This window comes from Accipiter gentilis, chromosome 26, assembly GCF_929443795.1.
Source record: "Accipiter gentilis chromosome 26, bAccGen1.1, whole genome shotgun sequence".
NCBI lineage: Eukaryota > Metazoa > Chordata > Aves > Accipitriformes > Accipitridae > Astur > Astur gentilis.
This window is the reverse complement of record NC_064905.1, coordinates 11,275,952-11,296,839: the sequence shown is the minus strand read 5'-3', so window position 1 is coordinate 11,296,839 and position 20,888 is coordinate 11,275,952. Positions and strand designations below refer to the sequence as shown.

General features: G+C 52.8%; 1 protein-coding gene across 4 annotated transcripts in view; it reads right to left on the bottom strand.

Annotated features, from left to right (window-relative positions):
- SH3PXD2B (SH3 and PX domains 2B) overlaps nucleotides 1–20,482 on the bottom strand; it is a 79,938-nt gene extending 59,456 nt beyond the window's left edge. For all 4 annotated transcript variants that reach the window (XM_049829966.1, XM_049829969.1, XM_049829968.1 and 1 more), the window contains exons 1-2: nucleotides 20,291–20,482; nucleotides 7,185–7,265 (exon numbers count right to left, since the gene is read on the bottom strand). In XM_049829966.1, the coding sequence (XP_049685923.1) occupies nucleotides 7,185–7,265; nucleotides 20,291–20,362 (153 nt within the window). In that variant the 5' untranslated portion in view covers nucleotides 20,363–20,482. The remainder of the gene's footprint in view (nucleotides 1–7,184; nucleotides 7,266–20,290) is intronic.
- Between the last annotated feature and the right edge of the window lie 406 nt (nucleotides 20,483–20,888).

Below are 20,888 nucleotides of genomic sequence, written 5' to 3'. Positions count from 1 at the left end.
GCAGACGGAGATGAGAGCCAGGAGGTGAGCAGGAGCCCTCGGGCCCACAGCAAACCAGCAAGGAACAAAACTGCACCGGAGCCAAGAGGGGGAATTGCAGAAACCTGGTGAGGGTGCAGACACAGCCTGCGGAGCTGCACGCTCGGCGCGCAGGGAAAGGGCAAACACTGGCCATCAGCTTGCAACTAAACCAAAAAACATCGAGCGCTGCTCCCAGCAGCTGGTCAAGAAAGGCTTTAGCTACGAGAACTGGAAATTATTTCCGCTGCAGACACACACTGCCTGGTGCTGCCGCGCTCGCCCCAGGTGTATGCTGGCCCTGAGAACTTTCATCCAACACCGACTCTCGCGGAGGATGGGCTGCCGTTTCCAGAGGCAGGCACGGCGTTCAGCAGCTCGCAGCCCCGCTCGGCTGCCAGGCACAGAATGCAGCAGCTAGTCAGGGTGCCAGCTAGAGCCAATTTTAACTCCACTGACCTGCCTTGGCGCTAACACGCACGGGAATGGGCTGGCTCCCGGCTGCCAAATGCTGGAAAGCTATAAATGGGAGACATTTGGAGAGAGAAAAAATTAAGGAGCCAACTTTTAACTAGGCTGAAGTGCATCGGACTGTACGTGTTCTTTGTGGAGGGAGAGAGGAGAATGATGAAGATCTTTGCTGCACTGCTGGAAAAATACTGGCTGTTTCTTCTACAGGCAGAAGTACTCCTTATTTAATGGAAAGTGTTTCTTCTCTCAAATTTGATTATGGCAATTCGCTATTTCTATACTTCTGCATATGGTGCTTAAGCTCACAGCTCTCAGTGTAGTCTGGGCACAGAGGAAAAAAATAGTCACTGGTGCTTTGTAGCAGGAACCTCACCGTAGGAAGTTGTGGGTTTTTTCTTGTCCTTGGTCACGCAACGGCCTGTCTTTCATGATCCAGCTGTCTAAAAGCGAGATCCTGGTGATTTATTTTTGTGGCAGGGTGAAACCACGAAGTACATTGCACATGCAACTGCGCGGAATTTTGCTGAACTCCATAAACCCTGGAGAAAAAAGAAATCCCCAAAGTGTTGAAACAAGATTCCTGTTACGAAATAGCTATCGAAAGAGCCCTGTTTACAATCCCTGGACACAAAAAGACATCCATCTCCTGCAGCCACAGCACAGCCGAGCTGCCTTGGGGCTTTTTCATGAAAGGGGCCGCCAGGATCAGACGTGACCCAGAAGAGGGGTGAAATCCAAGCGGTGCCTCAGCTTGCGTTCCCACCTGAAGGAGCCTTGTGCTGTACGGGACACGTTACTCAGCATGCCTGCCCCGTGCTTTCAACATCTGGAGAATTAAGATAACACTTACTTCACCTTTGTGAACCATGTGCCCTGCCAGGAACCCAGCTTAAAGAGCAGAGGAGGAGGAGGAGTGCAGGCAGAGGAAGGCAAGCACAGGGCTCACAGTACTGGAAGCAATGCACGAGGCTCATTTTAATTTTTCAAGAGTCCAACTGCCTGAAACAGGCTGATGAGAACAATTCTTCTCTGTGTGCCAGCTAGTGTCTTCTGAGCTCATTTTAATGTAGTGCTTCATTTAAAAACAGTCTGAATTACTAAGATACTGACTTTTCCCCCCTCCCCATCTTTGCCTGGCGGCTGCATGTACACAACAGGTGAAGAACCCCCTCCAGAAGGGCTAATCTGTCTTCCACGTTGAGACAACATGCACAGACCATTGCCTTTTGCCAATTTTCTCATAAAAGTAGGCACCACTTCAACAGCCTATTTTTTTTTTTGTGTTACACACAAAGCTGTTGGCCTGAGGGCTGCAGGACTCTCTCCAAGATGACATCGCTCCAGGTGGGTCAAAGCTGAAAGTTTCCAGCTAAGAACCTGAAAGATTTGTTAAACATATGGAAAAACGAGAGGACTGGGAAACACACTCGATGCGCATGCAGAAAGGAGTCGGGGAGAGAGCCAGAGCCATTTTTAAGGTTGTTTAACATTCTCAATTGTTCTGTCTCAGAATCGTACGGCAAGCACACTTACTCCAGGCTACATCACATCTCCTTCCCTTGGCTCAAAGTTAAACCTCTGTGCAGAGGAGCAGCCACGCAGCATCACCCTCTCCCACAGCCTTCAGCTGGGACAAGGACTGAAGAAAAGGTTTCTGACTGCAAGGGGAAAAACCCTGGGGTAACCTGTCCCCAAGGAGGGCACCCCTGAATGGTAGTTTGATTTTTAAGGGCTTGCAGCTGCCTGCCAGAGGAGAAGCTACTGCTTCAGTGGTGAGAAGGCAGGACACAGCATGAACAGCAAAGCCTGCTCCAAGGGCAAGGTTTGAGGCTCAGCTCCATCACGGCCTGCAAGCAGCTCACTTTGTGACCGATCGGGTCTGCTCCCAACTGTGGAGACACAAGCCTTGCTGTTCAGGATGCAAAACAAGACAGAACTGAGAAGAGCCAGGCAAAGACTCCTAGTCAAGTAGAGGATGGCTGCAGCCGAAAGGCAGAGGAGGCCAAGGACGCGGAGCGGGGCTCCTGCCTGGGGAAAGCACAGGGGTCTGGTAATAGCGGGAAAGGTGTAAAAGGGTCAAGTTTGGGTGTAAGGACATTTTAGGAACATAGTGAGACAACAATGGCTCTTGGTCACATGAAGACTTGAAACGACTACCATCGTGGCTGATGAGCTCATAATTACAGAGTGGGGAAAATATGTTTCTTTTTGGGGGTTTCCATAAAAAACACAAAATACAAGCCAGTATCTGTTCTCTAACCAACAGTGTCGTGCCTTACAGCCAATCGTTTCAAGAGGATCCTTCCAAGAGACTTGTTAACCTCCGCCCGAGTGATGCATCCGACGCGATCCAATGGAGCCCTGCAGTCACTGCACGGCTCTTCCCCCATCGGCACGGCTGGAAACATCTCTCAGGCATGCAAGACCCTGATGCTCTATCTCTGTCCACCAGAGACAGCCACTCACATATCTGATTACCAACTTCCATGCCAGCTAACGTTTCCAGCGTACCTGCCAGCCCCAATTAGTGTCCAGAATACAACTGGCATCCTTGCAAGCATCAGTTTTATTGCCTTTATTTCTTAGGAACAGCATCCATCTGCTCCCAATAGCTCACATCTGGCATACTGAGTGTTACGAAAGAGCCTCAATCCTATTCAAAGGGAATTATTCCTCCAGCCAAGAGATTCATGCAAAACTGAGTTTAGTATTTGTAGTTACAAATTTACTACAAATCATACAGTTACCCGAGGTTTCAAACTTTAGAATTACAATTTCATCTAGGGCTTGTTTTTTAATCCCTAAAAAAATGCTCTTATGTAAATTGCCGTGTGACGAAAAACATTTATGGAGAAAGCTAGGGGAAGTGGTAGGAACTTGAGCACAGAGGATCTACACAGCAAAAATGCTCCTAAGCACTGCCCAGGTCCCTGAAGGTTTCCTCCTGCAATGAGGAGTGTATAGGAGGTGGAGATATTCCTCAGCTTAAGCACTCCCTTCCCAATTTCACCACCTGGTATGGTATATGCCGAGCCTTCCTGCGATGACCCCAGACCAGGGGAGGGTATGACCTGCGCGCAGGGATGAGGTTCACCACTTCATCCGCTCAAAATGCTGGTCTGGGACTGGGAGAAAGCAGCCTGCGCCTCAGGCTGGGACACACGAGCTGAATCGGGGAACGAGTGTCGGTCACCAGCCCTTAGAGAGGAGGCGACAATCTCCTGTGTGACAGCAGATGGCCCACGGCGTGGTCAACGGAATGAAAAAAGGTAATTGGGCAGAGAGAGGAGGTCTTGGCACCCTTGGAAGAGAAAAGCAGGGTGGTGTTTGGAAAGGCTGCTACAGCCTTCTGCAGAAGAGGGCCAGCCTCGGGTATCAATGACAGCCGAAGGGAAGAGCTGTGGAAGTTCACAGTATTCAGACAAAACCTTGAACGCTCCCAGCTGATAACAGCACAGCCTGCAGCATTACTGCGACCAGCGAGGTGGCTTTTGACATTCCCCATTCCAGTATGGGAACGTGGCTGGTCTGATGTCTCCGCATCCAGGCGGAGGCAGAGACCAGCACTGGGAGAACTCCAGGCTTCACCCCTGTTTCGGCTGAGTTGGCAGTTTGTGTTTTGAGTGTCATTCCTGCCTGGCTGGGGAGGGACAGACACTTTGCCCTCCGGTTGCAGTGGGAGCAGGCTAGCCGGTGAGGCTGCCAGTAGTAAATGCGCATGTGTTTTACTTGGCTCTACTCCTAAAATAATTGTTTGGCCACAATGGAAGGTGACAAGCGATTCCGCTGTGGCCCCTCAGGGAACATCAGGAGAAAATCCCCAACCACTCATGTGACTGTGCCTGGGCTGCTCTGAACCGCAGCATCACATCAGCCTGGGGGTCAGCCCCTACCAGCCCTCGCTCCTGCCCCAAGAAGTTGTCTCTCCTACTTGGATCAAATGTCTTCCTTGTCCTCCTGCCTGGGCTTAACAGGAGGGTGACTGACAGCAAAAGCGGGTGCACCAAACTTCACCCGAATATGGCCAGAGCTGCTATTGAAAAAACAAAACCCTGCTCGGCTTCTGGCAGGAGTGTGGAAAGTGCAGCCTGAACCACAGGGAACATAGATATTAAATTAACAAATATCTCTACCCAAACATGCATGTACTGTGGTTGCTCAAGGTCCTAAGTATGAATAAATTTGGATGGATTTTCCGTGGATAAGATGAAAGACAGATTCTTGACACAGGGATCACCTGCGACTCAAGTTTCCAATTCTTACTCCAACATGTCAAAAAGATCATCAGAACTGGACCCGAGAAAATATTTTTCCTTCTTACTTTGTTTTCAGAAGCAGCCGAACCATTGTGGCCAATCAATTATTGTGTGGGTTTTTTTGGTGCTGGTTTTGGTTGGTTTTTTTGTTTTTTTTTTAAATAACCAGAGGCATGAATAATTTCCAGCACGGAAAATTTCTGCCTAAAGAGCTAAAATTGGCATAGAATCATCCAACAGTCATATAATAAAGGCCTCCAGCAACGGCAACAGTTAGTGCTACCAAGCCTACCTAGAGCATTTTTTTCCACTGTGCTAAGAGGATCTGTTTCGCTCCTCGCCTTTCAATCCAATTTCCACTGTACTGCACCACAAGTTTAAAATAAGGACACCAGGAAGCATGTGCGATAAGGGGGAAGGAAGGGAAAAACCACAATTTCATTCATTCTTTCAACAGAGCCAAAAAGGAGTGGTTACTTTTTTTTTTTTTTTTTAAAGAAAAAGCTGCAGGGAGCAGGGAAGGGGGGAGATGTTTGCTTTAGACTTTCCCATCTGCACCATGATATATATAAAAAACACCTCTGCCTCTAAAGGTGCCCCAGTGTGTTTTGCAGAGCCAGTTCGAGTCTCTGGCTCCGGACAGCCTCCAGTGATGACACTTTCTACCTAGGAGCACGCATAGCTCCAGCCAAGATGAAAGGGGAGAAAGAGAGGAAGGATGACCACTATTTCCCTACATGTCCTTCCTCTCGAGGAGCAAGGCAGCCCAGGGAAACAGCACAGCTGGAGGCACCGGTTTATGACCAGTAAACCCCCAAAGACCGTGCCCCCCTTGCAGCAAACGCCAGCGTAAGCTTGGCTGCCACCTTGGAGTACCAGCGAAGAGGAGATGCTATGGAGAAGGAAGCGCTGAGCTCCATTTCCTTCCAGCCCTGGCTGCTGCCCAACAGCTGTTCCCTGTTTATTTACTTTAATATTTCCTTGGTTACACAAGCAGCTGCACACAGCTTAACCCCTGTGTGCACCAGCAGCTGCCCGTGCCACCCTACCTTCCCTTGCCCAGCACGATGCCGCAGGACGGCAGCACGGGCAGGGTAGGGACACCCAGGCTCTTGCCAAAGCCAGGCTCTCGCAGGCTGGCCAGGGCTTACTCAACGTGGTCACCCTCACGGCCATGTCCACCGCTCTGCAGAAGGTCCCTTGTTGGGCAGGGGACAGGGCACCATCGATGCGAGAAGCCGTCTCGCACAATCCCAGGCTTCACAGGCTGACCTGAAGCCAGCTGACCAGCTGAACCTGGGAAAGCCATCTGGATTCCCATGGGCTTGCTTCGCTGGGCAGGCCCAGATGCGCTGTAATTTTAGCAGCGGATTTGTGTCTGGATGCAGTGATTTCAGGAAAGGCATCCTCATTCCTGGGCAACCACAGCACCCTTTCAAATAAAGCATATAGCCAGGATCAACTTCACGTGAGCAGGTCGCTGGAGGCAGAGGGTGCCCAGCTCCTCTCCGAGTCCCGCGCGCAGGCCAGGAGGGACATGCCAGTGATTTTTCTGGCAGCTGCTGCTGGTCCACAGATCACTTCATGCATTTTCCTTTCTCATCTGCACAGAGCCTGTTCCAGCAGCTCAGTCTGTGTTTTGGCTCATAAAGCTCAGCCAGACCCCTTGGCTGATCTCCACCAAGGAGGGGGTGGAAAACACCCTTTGCCTGCTTGCCCAGAACACCGGCTTCGGTTTTCTGCAACTCAGCCTGTCCCAATTGCATTTCCAGCCTCTTTCCTCCCTCCTGGCTCCATTTTCTTCCCGGCTCCCCCCTGCACCAGGAAGGCAATTGCTAAAGCAGCTGCTGTCAGCTGCCCTCCAGGCTGGTGCTGCTCTGCCGCGGGCAGTGGTCATATCCCCAGCGCCTGCTCCCTGAAACGCCAGCCAGCAAGACATGGACCCAGGGAATCAGCACTTTTCAGCAGCAACCCTGTTTTGCTGTGATAGCAGCTGGGAAAGGCATGGTATTAGCTCCGCAGGAATGGAATTTGGGTCCAACTTTAACAAAATTCCCCCCCCAAAGCAAACAAAAAACCCGAACAAAACCCCCACCACTTGCACAGATTTCTGTTGCAGGAACTCAAACACACCTATGCAGCCCTGTGTGCATTTAGTCTAGGGAGTGACAGCAGAACTTTAACACTGGGACAAGCAAAAAAACCAGGGTGTTCCCACCGATATGCAAGAGGCACTGGAGTGAAGAGTCCAGCTTTTGAGGTTGTTTGTTCTTGCTTTCTCAAGGATGTCCAAAATTGTGTTTAAGCTTCCTCAAATCAAAACATTTTCTGGTAGATTACAAAAGGCATGCTTAGCGTAAGGCAGAAACCACACTTCTCAACCGACCACAACTTTCGACCCTCTGAAGTCAAAACCCCCAAAACTGGCAAAATCCTTACCTGCAGGTCAAAGAACTTGCTGTACCGTCGGTATATGACTTCTGTGGACCCATTGGACCAGGTGACTTTGATAATGTACACCTGTAGGGAAGAGAGGAAGAAATCAGAGATGAATGACCCAACAACCTGCACCACAACCCAAATGCTGCTAAAGCTGCCAATGCAGCCCCCACAGCTGAGCATCAATCAGGGAAGTTCATGGGACCACTTAAAGTCATTTCAGCACTACTAGAAAATACGTAAGATTAAATTATTAAGCTCCACTGCTGCAACTTAACTATGCACTAAATGCTTATGGAGAGTTGTGAACTAAGACAGTTCCCTATCCCTAAATAGGGGCATACATCAAATGTGAAAGGGCAATTCTGTGTAAAAAAGACAGCTAAAGTCTCTCCAAACACAGACACAGTATTATGAGTTAATAACTGTGCCTTGGCTACCCCATCTATGGCTGCAGCATCAAGTTTGATGTCAAGATCCCAAAACCGCAACCCGCAGTGTGCCATACCGTGCACCACCTCCAGCCTGTGTCCCAGGGCTGGGGCTTCCAAGAGCTCAAACCCACAAGGTTCAAAACTCCGTCTGTTCTTCCACAAGCAGCTCTGAGGTTCTGTTTACTTAAACTTGCTGGGGTGCACATTACCCTCCTGTTCCTTAAAAAGCTACACAATCAGTCCTAGTAATTGCAGGTTATTCACAGACCATATGACTAAGCTTTTACTGGTGATGAATGCAAAAAAAAAAAAAAAAAGGCAAAACAAAAACCCACCCCTTTTTTTTATTCTTCTATGAAAAACAACAAGCAAATAACAGAATTGGGCAATTACTTATCTAATGTCCTCGCTTGTTGCTCACAGAAACCAAAGATAACCCTTGATGAGATGCCAGCGTAACACTCAAGTGATGCAAACATCAGCCTTCACTAATTGATAACAGATTGACTAAGCAGAATGAGGGCATATTCATTTTTTCTTCTAACTCTCATGTCCTGCTTATTTCCACCACAAATTCCAGTATCATTTCACTGAAGCAGGAACAAAACTTTCAGAAGCTCATGTGAATGGACCTGCTAGAACTCCATTTAACATAATGAAGCATGAAGGCTCTTAGGATGCTGATGTTCTGGTATTTAAAACAGAATCTCTCAAGAGTTCCACAATGTTTCCCACAGAGACGCACTTTTCTCCAGATGCTGGAATGTGACCAACATCCCAGCCCAATATTGAAACTCAAACACCAGGAGACTCAAATGGACAGCACAACACTAAATTATTTGAGCTCATCAAACCTGAATGCTGTACCAAAAATCTAATTGAAATCTCACTCTGCTGCTCAGACAGCTGATGCAGCATGACCTACCAAGGTGAGGAGACTCCTGAGGAACCACAAACTCTTTGCAGCAGAATCACTTCCAAATGAAGAGAGAAAAAGAGGCAGCAAGATGAAGCAAATTCTTACTGCTAAAAAAAAAGAACTTCAGTACTTTCAACACAGCAGTTCAATGACCACTTTTCTTAAACCAGATGATCAGCCCAAACACAGCTGTGACTGGTTTGCTGACTTGCAGTGAGCTGGCCAGGTGTCACAGGCAACACCACCCTCTCCCAGACAAAATCCGAATTGCTCAGCATCGCCTCACAGGCCTTATTCAGGTAACCACAATCCTCTCCTTCCGTTCACAAATTCTTTTTTTGAGCTGAAGGACCTGCACTTTCCGCACATAAACACAAGGAAACAGCTGTGGACACCTGGATTGACCATGATTTGCTACAAGGGAGGCCCAGACACTGTGCTTACTTATCAACAAATGTGGCTTGACAAGTGCTCTGCGTTGGGTTAGGCACAATACCCATTCAAGAACATGCTTCTAGACTTCAGCAGGTCAGGGACAGTTTGGCTGACCACAGTTTGCAATGAAAACTGGTAAAGTTGCATAATGTGACCTCTGAAGTATCTGACAGCTTCTCTACAGTTGCCACCATACCATCAGCAAACTAAGCGTTAACTTGACGCTAAGTAAGCATCCAAGCTGCTTTTACCCTCACCCCAGGACTTGCTGGCAGGCCAGCATGAGCTCATTTTGGTTGGAAGCTCAGCTGATATCCTAGCTTTCTTACCAGTCTACAACACTTTACGGGGTTATATCACTGCTGGCTGCCTGCCTGGAGAAAGCCTTCCACTGGGGCAGGAGGAAAAGCCAACTTTTCTTCATTGTTTATTCCTATCCTGCCTTTATTTGGAGTCAACAGCTTATTAGACTGGGATTTTAATCAGGATGTGGATTTGCTCAAGCAAAAATGAATTCAGAGCTCCTAAGGGTAATAAAGCCATGAGATTTGAGGGCACACCACGCTTTATTATATCCTTTGCAATTGAGGGAAGGAGCATTTCTCCCAACTGATGAGCTCACTCCCATTTTGCTGAAATGCAGATCTCCCAGGAGTCTGGAAAACTGTTTCTTGCACATCCATTTGAATAGCAGAAAGGTCTCCGGGGGTATCTCCTCACCTACTTGTGGAAAGCAGAAAAGATGGGGAAGCCCACAGGAATGGGAGTTCCTCAGCATCTATAAAAACACTGTCTCAGTAAAGCTGGCTTCCTCTCTCCTTGTGAATATTCCTTGTCCTTTACTCCAACAGCCCCATCTCACTGAGGTATTCTGTTGGCCAAAACCATCACAGCTCTTGGTCTCTGCCAATAACTAATCCAGTCCCTGCTGTCCTAGGGATAAAAAAGACACCAGAAAACATAACTCAGGGGCTCTCCTCAACTAACGACAAAAGTGCAGATTTTGAAAGGTATGAACAGTGCAGTCAGCCACCCAGAGATGGTTTTCACAGGGACTGGAGATGATGAGGCACCAAGCTCCTACAGCCACCCAGACACCCCTTTCTCAGGTGCTTTTGGAAGACATTTTCAATGATTAAGACAGTTTTGAAAACATTGCACTTGGTCTGAAGTTTCCCCTTCTGGCCTGGCACTGCACCATGTCCTGCCAGCAGCAGCCACCATGAAGTAGCAGCCCAAACAAACCCAATTTTGTCCCGGTAGGAGCCATCCCATCACCCACTCCAACAACCCTCGGTCCTGCAGAGGCTGCTCCGAGCACAGGCTTTTCCCCAGCCTGGCTGTGTGGGTGAGGGCATGTGGAAACAGTTATTTCATGGGTCTTCTCCAGCTCTGATTTCTACGGTCCTTCAAAGAAATAACACAGAGAAACCACCAGCAGCCCTTTTCCGTGGAAAGAGCGAGGAGATCTCCCGGGGCTGCAGCTGGCGCTGCCTCGGGGACGTGCACCCACGGGGACGTGTACCCGCAGGGAGCACCGCTGGGGACGGAGGGGACGCTGCCGCCCCGATCCCGCTCCACCGTTTCCTCAAGGGGTGGGGAGAGCTGAGCAGATGGCAGGGAGGCGGCGGGCAGCCAGATCCAGGAGGGGGGCTTCGCAACCCCATCACGTGGGCTGGGCCCCTGGCCAAAACCAACAGGCAGAGCTATCGAAATATTTACAGCCCTTCCCAGGCCAGTGGCGGGGTCCGCACCGTGGAGGGGAACTAGCTGACTCGGTGAAACCCAGGAACCGGCAGCTCCCCTCCCTCCCTCCAGAAAGGGCACCTCACCCTGCCCCACTCCCAACCCCAAGAGCCTCCATCGCTTTGCCCCGCTCCAGCCTACGTTGCTGCACGTGTGTCACGTCAAACCCCGCGGCTAGGTCCGATGCCTGAAGGCAATGGGCCAAGCTGGGCTTTGGAAGAGGCAGAAAACACCGGGGCTGAACCCTCCTTAGCTTCATTTCAGCCACAGGTCAGGGGAGCAGGGGAGCATAGCTGAAATTCACGCTCACGCTTCTGAAGTCCTTGAGACACAGCTCATGGCATTTGTCCTACAAGAGGAAGGTGAGAGGAGAGGTACGGAGCTTTCAGGGTCACTCCAATACCCTCAAACCCCTGCTTTCAGGATTAAAAGAGCCCCACGCACGCACCCTCAGACCCCCATCACTCCTCTCCCGGCCGCCAGCTCCCATGCTGCAGCAAGCCCATGTTATGGAGCAGGAGGAGTTCCTGGCTGGACGACCTTGTCAGAGCCTCAGCAAAGACCAAAGCAAGAAGACAAGACCTGCTCTCTACTCCTGGGCAGGTACAGAGGCCACAGGGACAGTTTTGGAGGTGCAGGTAGATCTTGTTTAATGCCGCAGGAGAGGAGCACTTCACATTAATGCCAAGCGCTCTCCACACTCCTGTCCCTCAGAGGGCAGAAATGGATCAGATCCTTCACAGAAGATGGAAACCTGCAGACGCAAAAGGCTGAACTCCGACAGACACCGTGAGGACTGGGCTCCAAAACTCCCTGGGCTCCCGAAACTCCCTACTTCACAAGTAATTGGTCACATACCAACTACTTAAAAATTACCAGTTGAGAAGTTTGCTATCAGGACCACCGCTGCCCAAGATTCTCCTTGGTTGCATTAGAAACCGAGTGCCCCAAACAGAAATATACAGATGGAAAAAGGCACAGGGGATCTTGCAGCCTGCCTGGCCCGGCATCACGAGCTCGGTCCCCGTGGTGTCCCTCCGGCATTACCCTGTGCCTGCCACCGCACCTCTGGAGAGGCAGCTCGGAGGGAGAATGGGCCAGTGGAAAGTGGGACCTAAAACCCTCGTAAGGAAACTGTCAGAAAATGACAGGTTGCTAAAAGAAATGCAAATGGCACCTGGCCAACCGTAACAGAGCTGTCAACGAGAGCTGCCAGTCAGCTCACGTGGCAGCGAGGGCTCTGCAGCCCTGGGGGAAACACGCTGGCAACTCACAGCGGGCAAATGCCAGAGGGAGATCTGGGACATTCCTCCCGGGCAGGATAGCAACCCAGGCGGGGAGCGAGCTCCAGAGTCGAGCATCACCAGAAGAGCTGGGAGGCTGAAAGAGCCAGCTCAGACACACATCCAGAGCGGTCGAAGTTGCACGGACTAGAACACGAGAACAGAGGGGATGAGAAGCCAGCGCAAATTATCTCTATCTGAAAGGGCAGCCAGAGATTTAATTTTTTTTTTTATTATTTTTTTCCTCTTGAAGAAACAAAGTAGTGAGCATAAGCCCTGGGAGCTGTCAGACCTCAGAAGTATTTTTCCAGGGACTGATAAAGAGTCTCAGTGCTGCAGATAGCAATGGCTCCTGGTGACTTCCACTGCTCGAAGGGACCGAGGACTCTGGAGTCCTTCAAAAGCCCTCAGTCTTGTACCTTCCCCAAGAGGCACATTGTCCCATGCTACAACATGGCTAGAGAGAGGAGATGACTCAAGCAGCTGACTTGAGGCAATGGAATTAAGAACAGATACTAAAAAAAAAAAAAACAACAACAAAAAAAAACCCAAAACAAACCAGAAACAGTTTCCCGTTCTTGAAACATGAGGCTATGTGACCTCCTAGAAGAATCACTTCTGGACTCCTTGCATAAACACACTCCGGACATGCACAAAACACAGCCTGGGAAGCAGCCTGGACTGCTTAAGTTTGAGTAGGAAGAAGGCAGACTGAAGTTGCAGGAAAACCTAGAGCTACGCTTTTGGCCTCTTTCCTCCCACAGGAGGAATTTTCCCAAGTTTTCCAAAGAGACTTCCAAGGCATCCTGGTGGGGGGATGGAGGGCACACATAAAGCCCACAGGTAAGGCTTTGGGGAGAGGGCAGCTCCTGGCTGGCCTGGGAGCTCTCTGCCTGGCACCCAGCACACGGCTGAACGAGGCAGCAAACCCACCCCGAGCTCAGCACTATCCAGCTACCCCAGCTTGAGCCCAGGAGCAGCACACCCACGCTGGCACTGCCCTGCAAGCCAACAACCCACCAGCAGCCCTCCCAGGCTCAGCGCAGCCCTCCCCGGGTCGCTCTGCAGCGATCCCGGTGCTTCCTCGGTCCGGAGCATCCCCGCGCCCAGAGCTCCCCCACACAGAGACGCTCCCATTTCCACGCCAGAGGCAGGTGAACAGCGGCAGGGTGGAAAGTAATGCCACGGTCGCTCGGAAAGACACCTCCACGGGGCTGCAGCGACACGCGGCTCTGCCCACCCGCCACTGACGGGCATCAGCGTAGGTCCCCAGCCACTCAGCAGAGCTCCTACAGCAAAGCCAGACATAACAGCCTCCAGCAGAGGCAGAGCTGTCTGCAGAGCTGTTTCCAATGGGTTTGAGCCTGTGTGGTCTCGGGTCCAGGGAGACTACGCACAATAAACCTCTCTGTGGAAAACTCCACATATTTAAAGCATCTTTCGCCAGTAGATGGGAAAAAGCACCAGTCTCTCTATTCCACATGCACTTCCCCACACCCCAAAACGTGGGGAAGCAACGCGAGAGCCTTGTACCCTGGCTTCGGCCGCTGCTGCGAGAAAGGAGCGCTGAGAAATTCAAAGGGGCAGAGAAACCGAAGCAGCTGAGGGATCAAGCCAAGCCAAAGTGGGGTTTAATATCGAGAAGGGAGTGGGGAATTGTAAGAGGAAAAGAAAAAAAAGGAGGGAGGTGGCTGGAAACAAAGAAAGTTCTTGGCGGCGAGCTGCTGTGCTTGGCCCCTCTCCACCAGCCTTCGCCACCGCAGGCGTGCAGGGCTGGGGAGGGGAGTGCGGGGCTCTTGGCGCCGTGGGATACCAAAGCTTGGAGTGGGAGAGGGACAGCCAGCCCCCTGCTCCATCCCTGGACACCTTGCCACCCCCTTGCTCCTGCTCTGTGGACGGGGGTTGTGCCAGTTCAGACGACACTGGGAAAGTCACGGAGAAGCGATCCCAGTGGTAACCGCAGGGCGTCAGGGATGCTGCTGCGGTCCCTCTGGTCTAGCAGAAGAGAAAGGCAGAAGCAACAAGTCGATGCTGCAGGGAGGAGCTGGGTAACGGGGTTGCAGGCAGCAAAGGACAGGCACAGGAAAGAACCCAAACTAAACTGCCCACGCACCCAGGACTGCAAAGCAGCCACCTCCCCTCGCTCCAATTCATCCCTTCGACTGTACCCTCCCTAAAATCCCAGCGAGTGACAGCTCTTCCCACTCCGCTGTTGTACAGCTCGCCAGGGCACAGCGCTGCCTGAGCACTCAGCCAAAGCTGCCGAGATGAAAAGCGCACGCATGCGGGGTTACGCGAAGCACGGGAAGCCCAAGGACAACCCACGGAGCCCCACTCAGCCGTGGTGCAGACCCCTCAGTCGTACAACACGCGCACCCGCTTGTTTGCTCTGAGTCACACTGAAGATCAAACATATGGATTCATTTGTTTCCTATTTCCCGCTGCTACGTGTAACAGCCAGGAGATAGAGATGCCCTCCAAAGTAAAGCTGAGAGGGATCAAGGTCACCAGACCTCTGAGCAGGCAGCGGCGGTGGATGGCCTGGGTGCTGAAGTTCACTGCTGGAATGGAGTCTGAGCACCAGCCTACCACACAGAGCTGCATCCACCCCAGTGGCCATGTGCCAGGCAGGATTTGGCCCTTCCACTGAACTGCGACATTCGAGGTTTTCAACAGCCTTAAGTAACGTGACTGGGGAAGAAAACAAAGGAGAGTTTGCGTTTGAGTGTCGGTTTTCATCCACAAAGCCAACAGTGCTCCCTTACGCTCCAACTCTCTTGAGAGGCGAGGGGGAAGGAAGGATCGGTCAGCTCTGTAATGCTGTGCAGCAGAGCAGGGCCAGGCACAAGGACGGGTCCAAATTTTGACCAGCTACGAGCTCCAAACACCCTGCCTGTGGCCCGCCTCGAGCAGGAGAGCGTCAGCCAGCTGAGAGGAAACGGGATGAGATACAGCAGAACCACAGGATACAGCAGCAAAACATCACTAAGGATGCTGAGAAAGCCCTCAAACCTCTTGAGGCCACCGATACTCAGAAATTCCTCACTGCAGCAGAAACTCCAGCTTCCTGGGTTCAGCCTTGCTTCATACGTTCTGGTTTTGCTTTTGCTCTCTTTCATTCCTAGTTTAGTTAACGGCCGCTGCATAGATTTCACACTATTCATTTTAACCTCCTGCTCCCTCAGTCTAAACGCACCCAGCTCCTTCAGCTCCCCACAGGACATTCCCACCATACCAAGAGCACGGTCACCCTCCCCAGAGAGCATAGCACAGGGGGAGTCATCCCCTAATGCCCTTTTTAAGCCAAGCAACCGGTATGATTCACAACGGCAGAAATAACGCAGCTGTACGAGGTGACACTGTGCCAGGTCCCCACAGAGCTCTGCTCCAGCTGGGCAAGTCAGGACCAGGGGACCATCACACACAGGTCCACGGGGGACACGTTCTTCAGAAGACATCTTCTCCTCTGTATGTATAGGGCACTGAAGAACCACTGAATCTGCAGATCAGCAGCTCTCATCCTCTTGCCATTCGAGCACTCTTCTCCGAATGCTCCGTAATGAATTCCAGATAAGCAATGGGATTGGGTTGGACAACAAAGGAAACCACGAACGGCCTCACCACTACAAGGAACAGGAGCAGAAAAGACACCTACCATCACGTCACAAATTCCACATCAAAAATGTAACACACTTAGTTTTTGAATGTGGTTTTCATCAAACTTGTTTTAAAATACCTAGAGATGCTATCAACTAGGCACCAGATTCCAACATGCGCTGTTAATTACTTTTGCAATGCAGCTGCCACAAATGAGGTGGTTCAATATGCATGGGTATTCACCTTGTTTGAAGTTTGCAATCTTGTTAACTGAGCTTGCAGAATAAATATATGCTGCACACTTTGTTTAAATTTCCCTTTTTCAAAGTCATACATGTGTGCATGGAGGCTGGGAAAGGAAGTCCTGCAAGAGCACAGTCCAAGTTTCCCAATAAACTAACACAACCAAAGAGCTCGCTGCTCTCTCTTTCCTGTCGGACATATATATACAATTTTGCTTTGTGCTCTAGAGCAACCATTTAGAACTATATGAACTATGGAAATGTTCTTGGTGGACAGGTTGTAGAAATGAAGGCGCGATTCAATGGCATCGTTATTAACACATACAACAACACATACAAATTGCAGCTGTATTAAGATGAAAGGTCCTGAAGCTGCCTAGGGGCAAAAAAACAACCAAAATCTGGTTTTAGTAGGGAAAAGCTTTATTTCAGGGCTTCTACTAGAGAATAACAAACACAAAACTATAAAAAGATCCCGTGTGAAGTCCTTTAAAGGAAAATTTAGTCCGTTTCAACTATGGCTTTGTTTTGGGTCTTTTCTGAATAAACATTCATTTATCAGAACTTGAGACTTGGCCAGACCATAGAAATGACAGTCTGCTACTCTGTCGCCCAGAATGATTATTTTTAAACTTTGCTCTTGGACTTTGCCTTTTCAGATTTGCAGTATGGCCCTGAAGCCCTCGCCGGCAGCATCCCTGAGGGGCATGAGCTGTAATCACTTAACGTAGGATCGTATGGGAAATGTCACTGCAGGGTGACCCTTCAGCCACTGCCTGAAGGATGGGAGTCCCCTTCTTCACTTGGACAAGAGGCTGCTGAGATCCCGAGCTGGGTTGTTGTCTCTCAACAGGATCAGAGCAGTGCATCCTGCAACAAACATCTGCAAAAAGATCATTTCTCACTGCCCCTTCCAGGTACTGCCCATGAAAAAACTTGAGGACACAAGCAGCACAAGTGCAGTTGAAGCAGCCGGGGTTAGCAGCCCAGGAGAGGTGCCACCACAACACAGCATGATATGGTTTCACAGCCGGCAGAGCAAATTCAAGGCTCCTATCGCTCAGGGCAAGCAGCTCCGTTATCCTTCCCCTCTCGGCCCTTCCACGTGTGTGAGTGGACTTGGTTTGACAAGAACAGGAGCAGATATGTTGGCCTTGCACCATGCCAACACCGTGGCAGCAAGAGCCTTCCAGAAGCACAAGGCTGACTGCAAGGAGAAAAGCACGCAAAGGGAGAACAGCCCTGCTAATTGCAATTTAGCACTAACCCCTGCAGTGGTGCTCACTGCGGTACCCACCAAAGGGTTTAACATCTCACTAAGGAGGAGAGCAGTCAAGAGGCCATTGCCATTTCTCCTGTCCCCCAAATGCCCCTGAACACGCCTGAGCTTCCCTTTGAATACCCCATCCAGCTCCTCCCACCCTCAGGTCAGGTACCAGGCTGTCACCAGGGTAAGGAAGACAGCCAGGAGATCCGACAAGCACGCTGTTGTCCTGGCGTATCCTTCCAGGTGAGTGCAGCCATCAGTCGTACTGTGAGAATCAAGGAGACAGCAGCACACCGGACTGATGCTCCCTTGCACCGGGATTTGAGGCAGGGCCATTCACAGGCACACATTCGAGGGCATGAGGCTGCGTTTGGGTCCCCCGTTAGTTAAATCCCAACACTCAGCTCAGCACACATTTGAGCTGGCACCTGGCTACCCAAACCCTTCCCGGCACCTCGCTGGGTCCTTGCCCAGCCCAAGCCCCACAGTTTGGGGGAATATTGTGTCTCCTGCTTCATATCAGAGATCCAAAAGAGCACAAGTTTTTGTCTTGGGCAACACAACTCTTTTTGTATTGATTACCAGGGTGATGAGCAAACCACGCTGGCCTGAATAGAGCTGGCCTTTCCTACAGCCCCTCCCCATCACAGGCATCAATAAGGACTTTGAAACAGTGGTTTGATCTCACTTTTCTGGGAAACTGGAATTCACGACTTTCTGCTGTGGCCTCACTGCAGCCAACACAACTGCACCTTTGTCCAGCGAAGAAAAGCCTCTCGCCGATGCAGAGGGGAGGCCGAGCCCGAGCAGTACGGGTCACTCGCCGGTCAGGCCAGTGCAGAGGCAATGGGAAGAAAAGCCGGCGTGCTCCTCCAGCCTCCCCGGGGACAGCGAGTGGCTGCCTCAGGAGATGGAGAAGAGCACATTTATGCTCAGCAATGAGAAGCCAGAGAGCAAAGGTTTAACACATACACTTTGTGGTTGACTCGGATTTGCAGCGTGCCAGTAGATAGTCTAAAGTAAGATGACTCAGCCGCGATTTGCTGCCCTTCCTCTCCCTCTCTTTGCAGAAGGAAGGAAAAAAAATAAGAAAAAAAGGGGTTGATTCCATATAATTAACTGGCTTTGAGAATCTGCCTAGTTCCTATCGATTCCCTCAAATAAGGTGAGCACTCCCATTCACTCCAGCGCTGCCCCGGGGAAGCTGCTGCCTGCAAGCTGCCTGCCCCTCCCCGGGCTCAGCCCCACCGCGAGCTGCGCTGGCTTGCGCTGCCAGGTTTCGGTCCAAGACAAGTACAGGGAAAGGTTAGAGGCAAAGGACTCGAGCCACCGGTTGAGGAGGGAGCTGGCGGCCGAGCTGCACAGCTGACTGTCATGAGCTGCGTGCAGCCACCTTCTCCCACCGCCCTGGGAGCTTCTGTTCCAGTGCCCCCACCCAGCTACCCCACCATACATCTCCTCTTTTCAGAAAATACCTCTGTCCTGGTTTTCTAGCCTCACAGGGATTACTTGTGCTATGCCCAACTCCACCCACCTCATCCCTGTGGGTGGAGGGTGAGCAGGGACAGTGCCCAAAACAGATGGCGTCCAGCACTTTGGGTGCACGTCCCAGCCATGGGGACACAGGTCCTGTGGGGTGTGCGGAGCCCCGAGCCCCAGCAAGGGAACAAGAATGCCTGAAGGGAGAGCGGAGGAGCAGCCACAGACGACCCCATCCCAGCCCTGTTACAGGACCTGATGGCAGTACCACAGATCCGCCAAGACAAACAGAAGCGTGTGCAGCTCAGCAAACCTCCTCACGTACACGCTCCTCCAGACTGGATGCATAACCCAGCTACGATGAGTAAGTCTGGGATGGACACGGCAGGAAGGGGGGCACATCTGGAGCTGGGGCCAGGCTCAGCCAGGACTGATAAAGCCACAAGCAGGGCAGGAGAGGAAGAAGGGGTGATAAGGGGTTGGGCGGCAGCAGCCACATCACATCCCTGGATGTGAGGAGGGGGTAACAGACCCCCTTTACCCTCCCCTCCCTCCTGGCTAGAGCTGGCCTGCCCTCTGCTTTCCTCTGACTGTTGCTCACAGCCACAAGCCAACCAGGGTGACCTGGAGAAGCCCCTGATCTCCCGAGAGCTCAGGGAGCCTGGCTCTGCCGACACGACACGCTCCAGCCAGAGCGCACACCACATCCTCACAACTCAAATGTGCCATGAACAGCATGTCACTGGGTCACCCTTATCTAAGGCGAATGGGGCGGTGAGAACGTTTTGGTCTTTGTTTTAAGATTGTTGCCAGGATTCACCCCCAAGGTCTCCACGGATGCCTGGAAGCACACCAAAGTTTAAATAATAATAATAATAAAAAAGAAGAAACCCAACCCCTTCAAAAAAACAGACAAACCCACAGCAGTTTGGAAGATGCCCTGGAGCATGCAGGAACACGCTCCCTGGGCAGCTCACGCAGAAGGGGTGCGGGGGACAGGAGGGAACACCTCCCCGGGACGGCGGCACTGTCCCAGGCGCAGAAGTGAAGGAGCCGGGTGGTCCCTTGCCCCCCCCCCCGGACTCTGCACCCAACAGGTTTCCGAGCCCCTCTGCCAAACGCTGCTCCCTCAACTAAAGCAGAGGCACTTCTCGGGGGTGCCCCGGAGACGCCGCCTCCTCCTCCTCCTCCTCCTCCTCCCGGGTGCCTGCTGCCCTGGGAGCCCCTCCAGCAAAATCCCACCCGCAGCTATTCACGGGCACCTCCCGGCGGGTCCCACACGGGGCCACCACCGGCGCTGCCCCCCCTCGCCCCCGCCCCAGCGCGGCGATGTCCCTGCCCGCCTCCCCCGGTACCGGGGGTCTGGGGAGGGAAAGAGGCAGCGCATCCCCCCCGGCCAGCGGGATGGAGCACCGGGTGACCCCCCCACGGGAGTCGCCGGGGATGGGAGCGGCAGACCGGCAGCGCTGCCCCGCTCCTCCTCCTCCTTCCTCCCGCCCCAGGGCCGGGTCTCCGCGGCCGCTGCCCGCCGCCGGGGCAGCCGGGGGGGGGGGGGGGGGGGGAAGCGGGACCGCCAAGGAAGGGGGGGGGGGGGGGGTGGGCCGGCAGCGCCCGGCCTTTGTTTGCCCAGGGCCCGGCGCGACGGAGCGGAGCGGAGCGAAGCGGGGCGTCCCGAGCCGAGCCGAGCCGGGCCGGGCCACTCACATAGTGCTTGTTGGGGATGCGTCGCTTCTGCACGTCCAGCACCTTCACCTCCGCGATGCTCCGCCTGGGCATGCCTCTGCCTCTGCCCCTCGCAGCCCGGCGCCAGCGGCGAAGCGGGGAGCGGCGGCGGCGCTGGGGGGGGAGGCACTGGCGCACGCAGCCGGGACCGGAGCCTGCAGCGCCGCGCCGAGCCCAGCCGAGCCGCCCGCCCGCCCGCCCGCTGCCGAGGGCGGGAGGCGGCCCCGGCCCGCCCCGGCCTATCCCGGCCGGAGGGGCGGCCCCACCGCCGCCTGCTTAAAGGGGCGATCGGCGGCGCCCGCCCCACGCGTGGCCGCCGGCTGGGGGGTGCGCGGCCCCGCGGTGTCCGTGTCCCTCCCCCAGCCCGAGATGGAGAGGGGAGGACGGCTCGGCTGCGTCTGAGGGCAGAGTTTTTCGGAGGGTGCGGCTGGCCGTTTGCCCTTCGCGGGGAGGCGGCTGGGGGGGGGGGGGCCGTGAGGGGGTCCGGGCTTGCCCGTCTTGCCCGGCACGGTGGGCCCGTGGGTGGGCTCCATCACCGCGTTGTGATTCTTCAGCCTGCTCTTGTCCCCGGGGCGGTGCT